At 37.0% G+C, this 6,482-nt stretch overlaps 1 protein-coding gene across 1 annotated transcript; it reads right to left on the bottom strand.

The window, feature by feature from the left end:
• Window positions 1-2,638: 2,638 nt before the first annotated feature.
• On the bottom strand, window positions 2,639-5,226 carry LOC149579688 (scopoletin glucosyltransferase-like). The gene has a single exon (XM_089786723.1). The coding sequence runs from the start codon at window positions 4,342-4,344 to the stop codon at window positions 2,827-2,829; it is 1,518 nt and encodes a 505-aa protein (XP_089642849.1). The 5' UTR covers window positions 4,345-5,226; the 3' UTR covers window positions 2,639-2,826.
• Window positions 5,227-6,482: the final 1,256 nt, after the last annotated feature.

The following is a 6,482-nucleotide window of genomic DNA, read 5'->3' as shown; positions in this document are numbered from 1 at the left end:
TTTATTCGTGTCGTTCCAAGAGGCGGGGCATCAATTTGTTGGTTTCCATGTTAATTACATATCCGACATTAATGAAGTTTGGGAAATGACTTAAAACAGCCATTCCGACTCAGACTGTTAGGTCAACGTAATTAAAATTAGTCTTCCCTAAACAACATTTAGATAGCACAAAATGTATCAAATACAATAAAATAAAATAAAGTCAAATATGATTGCAAAATTTTCAAAAAACTTTTGTTGTTCTCAGATCATAAAGATCAAATTCTGAAAAATTAAAAAAATTTCATTGTGTTTTTATTTTTTTGAAACTTAGTCAATGGTGCAATTTGTACTGAGGATAGTTGCGCCCATTTAAAATGATTTAGTACAAAAGTAACTAATGTGATAAAAAGTGAAATAATCTCTTTTCAATCATAAATAGTGTGGTGAGGTGGTTGTTTTATTGGACAAGTTAGTTATCTGGGAGACGAGGCTGTAAAGCAGACTCCAATTTTATTTGTATTAATAGTTAGTTGCATTGTAAAAAGTTTTGACATCCATTATGAAATTATGAACATGGCTTAATGAAAAGCCTCTCACTAGAGGCCTCTTTAAACTACAATTTTATCCTACTTTGGAATAGAGTATTTATTTATTTTATCCTAATCACTAACCCCAAGACTCAAAGTCCTAAACACTGCAAATATGTGTGAGGACTATAAGAATACATAAGTTGTGAGGCAAGACAACATGTCATCTAGTTTAAAACAGAAATCATAATTATTCTAATTGTGAGAAGAGGGAATATACAACAAATGCGTGTGGGAAGAGAAAGGGACACCATCCACAATAAAATCTAATCACACATATAATTAAGATAGCCTTATAACCTACATGGATTGAATTGAACCATCAATCATCTACACATGGAAATACATAATTAGTGTAATTATTGCTTTCCAATTTATTTGAATTGTTGAGAAAATAATAAAAGAAATTTCGGAAGCAGTGAAAAGCAAAGTGGAATTGGGGGAAACATGGATGGTGACGATCAAATTTATGGTCATCCAAGGCCTCTTAGGAAGATTGGACCATTGAGATCAACACATTTAGCTTGGCTTCTTTTAGATGGAAAATGTTGTTTTCTTCTTTGTTCTCCCTCCACCCTACCTCTTTATATCTCTTTATTTGTGTGCTCCCCTCTTCCTCTCTCCCTCTATCTCCCTTTCTAATTTTATATTACACTCTCCCCCTCTATATTTAAACATGTCACCCTCTTTCTAACCATCATTCCCTCCCCCTCCCCCTTTCTCTTCCTAAACATTGAGTGTTACAAGCTAGGGTTGTCATTGCACCAAAAGATCGACCTGTTAATGCTTGATACAACCACTAGACTTATAGAACATATTAGGTGGCTAAACCATGTCATGAATCCCAAAGGAGAAGGCTAGTAGTTAGTCCAACGATTCCCCCCTCAGCATTACCTGAAGAGATTCAAACCTCTGACCAAGCTTTGATACCACTTGTTACAAGCTAGGGTTGTCATTGCACCAAAAGATTGACCTGTTAATCCCTGATACAACTACTAGACTTATAGAACATAGTAGGTGGTTGAACCATGTCATGAATCCCAGAGGGGAAGGCTAGCAGTTAGTCCAACATTGAGAGCCTCATAATTGTGACAATTTTTTCATCTTAACCTTTCTATTACTAATATTAAAGAAACTTACAAAATAATAGCACATGTACCAAAAGTTGATCATACATTTACTAATAGTTGATCAATTTTAAACTTTTCTAGTTGGTAATTTACACATTTGTGCACCATTGTTGGGACATTTTATAACAACTACTCTGCAAGTGTATTTAATTTTTTCATGTGATCTAAAATATAAATTAAATCAATCTAAGATGTAATGGTAATATCTTCTTAAGTGATAGAAATAAAATCACTCGAAAATAAATGAACAAGTGAGGAAGCAACAAAAATGATAAACACAAGATCATTAGGTTAAATTAGAATTGTGACAGTTTTGTCATCTTAACATTTCAATTACTAATATTAAAGAAACTTCAAAAATAATAACAAATGTACCAAAAGTTGATCATGCATTTACTAATAGTTAATCAATTTAAACAATTTTGGTTGGTAATTGGCACATTTGTGCACCATTATTAGGACATTTTGTACCAACTACTTTGGAAGTACTGACATTTTTGAGTTAATGGTTATTGGTGTAAGAACATAGTAAGTATTTGGTAGCACTTTGAAATGGTCAATTTTTTACCTCTTTGTGTTTGAAGGTCTTGACAAAGAAATTTGTAAATACCGAAAACAAGCTTAACTTTAAATAGTTAACTCAATTCATAGACAACCAACAAAATTGTTTAAATCCAACATGTCATTAATTATCTACAAAAATGTAAAGTTAGAATGTGCCATGGAACAAATATTGACTCATTTAAATATTATTTTTCCTAATTGAAATACATTATGTTTTCTATATGCATATTGGATGGGAGAAATCTTCTTGGCTTGCTTTCTTGTGCAAAAGTTATGATATCAATGATTCAATATTTGTTGTCCAGATCAGTTTTGTCATTTTAACCTTTCAATTAACATCAAAAATAATAACCTGTACCAAAAGTTGATCATACATTGACTAATAGTTGATCAATTTATAACTTTTTTAGTTGGTACATTTATATTACAAAGGACATTCAATAAGTTCATCCCTAACAAATAAAATGTGATCTGAAACGAAAGAACGGCCCTGTGAACCATCCCTTTCTCGTTGAAATTACAGCGTATTACTACTGAAATATGATATTCATTTTCGAACGTCCCTAGATTATTTTCGAAACTTCTGGGCTAATCGAAGAAGACCCTTCCCGTGCAGCAGCAGTTCTTGCCATGTGCAACGTACGAATGTCACTCGCAAAATCTTGTAAGTTTGCGTTTGAAGATCCTCCACATGCAACAGCCTTTCGCGCCATGTCCTTCAACTTCTCTGCCTCTGTCTTCATCTTCTTCCCCTTTTTTGTACTCAAAACAAGTGTAAGCCCCTCTTTCACTCGTTGCTTATCTGGAATTCCATCTATATGTTCGCACACTTGGATTCCAATGCCAGACTCCACGGCAAGTTTAGAATTGAAGTGTTGATCTACAACCATCGGCCATGTGATCAATGGCACACCAAGAGTCACGCTCTCTAGCATAGAATTCCATCCGCAGTGGCTCATGAAAGCGCCCACAGATGGGTGGGAGAGAATAACAAGCTGTGGCACCCAGCCCCATATAACCATCCCTCTATTCTTCGTTCGCTCCTCGAATCCCTCGGGAAGATACTTGCGAGCCAGGTCCGACGTCCTGTGTTCGAACTGCCGTGACACCTTGATGGCCCAGATGAAGGGCTGTTCGCTGGCTTCCACACCACCAGCCAAAGCCTTTATTTGTGCCTCTGTTAGAAATATCTGGCTTCCAAACGAGATATAAGCAACTGAACATGAGCTTTGAGAATCCAGCCATTGGAGCAGCTTGTCTTCACTAATGTCTGCCATTTTACCTCTGGTGCCGACTTTCAGTGTACCTTCAAAGCAAGCGGATGGAAGCACAGGGCCTATAGACCACACTTTCCTCCCTGTTAGATTTCTCAATTGTTGGAGATATTCAGGCTCCAGCTGCTCAAAAGTATTGATGAGCGTTCCCCATATTCCATGGATGGCTGACTGTGACCGTCCTATTTTCTCCATTGGGATGTCCCCGAACAAAGTTGGGTCTATTTGGCGCTCATGTAATCTGAGTGGAGCGGGGAGATCCAATCTAAGAAGAAGACTGTCTCCTTCTTTCTCCACTGCGCTGCACGAGGCAGAAAGCCATGCAGAACGCAGCAGAGTGAAGGCGAATGCCCCGTATAGATTGAATGCAACCCTAACGATGTAGTGCTTTTGGGTTAACTCCATATAACTCCATCCGAGAATTACATCATGCATAATACAAACGGGAGTTTCTCTCCCTTCAAGTAGCTGGGCTTCAAGCCAACGGTTGAAAGGCTGCTCAAGCTTAGCGACCAGATCAAAAATTAGCTCAGCTTGCTCGAAAGGGACTCGTTCGAAGCTTTCCACTCCCTCGGGTAGGCCTTCAATTTGTGGCGTAGGAAGGAGTAGGAGGCGAATGTCGAGGCCAGAGGAAACAGTGTGGGCAATTTGGGGATTGAGAGAGGATGCATTTGCAGGCGTGGTGACCCAAGTGACGACGATTCCATGCGAGGCGAGCAACTTACAAAAGTCAAGTAAAGGGATTACGTGACCAAACGCAGGGAATGGCACCACCACTACGTGGGGTTTCTCACAAGAGCCCAACATCTATATTACTGATTCTATTCGAGCGCAAAGAGAAGGATTTGCGGACCGAGTAAAGAATTACAACACAGATTTCCTCCAGGAATGAGAATGGCGAGTTACATCAAGGGTCGGGCGCTTTTGTTCGTGTCGTTCCAAGAGGCGGGGCATCAATTTGTTTGTTTCCGTGTTAATTAGATATCCGACATCAATGATGTTTGGAAAATGACTTAAAACAGCCATTCTGACTCTTAGACTGTTAGGTCAACGTAATTAAAATTAGTCTCCCCTAAACAACATTTAGATGGCACAAAATGTATCAAAATGTATCAAAGATTAAAAAAAAAAAAAAAAAAAGTCAAACATGAGTACGAAATTTTCACAAAATTTTTGTTGTTTTCGATCATAAAATATACCAGATCATAAAGATCAAATGCTGAAAAATACAAAAAATTTCATTGTATTTTTATTTTTTTTAAACTTAGTCAATGATACTCTTACATGCCTAAAGCCATGCTCTTACACGTTCTTCCATTGCCTGTTCAAGATACTAAATTAATGGGACCGTAAAAGTACCTCTTACGTATTCAGAGCAGCAGACGTAATCTCTCGTAGCTCCTAAATGCTTTTTGGCTAGGGCTCTATATAAATTGCGTCTTTTCCTACAATTGGCAGTTTTGACTGCCATTTGCTGTCTATCACTGTGCCTCCTATTGCATTGCAACAAACAAAACCAAATCAGATCTTTTTAACAGTTCTGTAGTAATTTAACCTATGTGAACACCAATATCAAACTGATTAGATACACGTGTACTCTCCGCAATGGGAGATGCTAGGCAGAGGCCCCTTCTTCATGTGCAATGAAGGTGCTCTCCCTAGGCCATCGGCCTTCCTGATCACCGATCGACCCCGCCGGGGTAAGTATGCTTTAATTATGCTCTTCTCCTCAAAGTTGTACTTCCTCTCCTCCGTTGTCTCACCTTTTCGTGCGCATGTGGGATCATTACAACTCTCGCTATCTGCCTCTTCATTGTCTAAACAAAATGCATGTGGCTCTACTACATTCAATCAAACAGTTAAATACAGTGCCCCACTTGGGTTTTTTAACAGACACGCCCTGCGCCTATCCCGCACAAAACCATCGAAAGCACATGTTTTCTTCTTTGCCTTCGCACTTTTATCCTCTCTCTTTTTCCCTTCAAATTTTTGGAAGTTATCATGCCCTGCACACCTTGTGCCTGTTACTATGTACAAGTGAGTAATAACACAGAAAATGGGAGAGAGCGGGGATGTATCTCAGATGGTAGAGCGCTCGCTTAGCACGTGAGAGGTATGGGGATCGGTACCCCGTATCTCCACTTGATTGGTTTCCCTTCTTACCCTGCATCACTACACTCGATATTTCATGTTTCTTAAAACTGACATTTTTGCTCGAAAACATTGAGAGATTTATGAGCATAGAAAATCCGCTCCTATTCAATACCAGTATGCGTTAGCGTTGATGCTACGCCTCTCAAGTAAACCAAGAGCCAAGTTTGGTGAAGAGTCTGGATATCATTTGAGGATTTGGAGGTTATCTGGAGTTATTCATGGCAGCCCAGTATTTGGAGCCTTCGCCTTGCATTACCCCATCCACCCCAAAATACAAGTCAAAGTAGTTACAAGACATCATATTACTATGTAAATCTAAGTGCGAACTTTATGAACAACCATCCACCCCAAAATACAAGTCAAGTGAAAGTAGTTACAAGACTTCATAAAGTACCATATAAATTGTTAACATTTTAATCATTATGGTTAAAGATTTATAATCAATATATTGTATTCAGTTAGATTCAAGATTTTTAACTTAATAATTTCTATAAATACTTTTGTCCGATTTGATTGGATGAATCATTTTAATTCTTATATGAACCGGATTTTATTTTATTTTTAATAATGTGATTTATATTATTTTACTCAAACATAATACTTCAATACTTTTTAAGACTTTTAATATTCTATTTTTAATATTATATTTTATAAATTAATTTTGTTTCATTCAATTAATTTTTTTATAGATATTTATATTATACAATCTTTTAAGAAATACTATTACATATATTATTATAATAAAAATACTATATTATATTTTTATAAATTTAAATATTCGATATACTATA

Source organism: Cupressus sempervirens, chromosome 1, assembly GCF_028749045.1.
Source record: "Cupressus sempervirens isolate cs-2001-9-10 chromosome 1, ASM2874904v1, whole genome shotgun sequence".
Lineage (NCBI taxonomy): Eukaryota > Viridiplantae > Streptophyta > Pinopsida > Cupressales > Cupressaceae > Cupressus > Cupressus sempervirens.
This window is presented reverse-complemented; position numbering and strand designations above follow the sequence as displayed.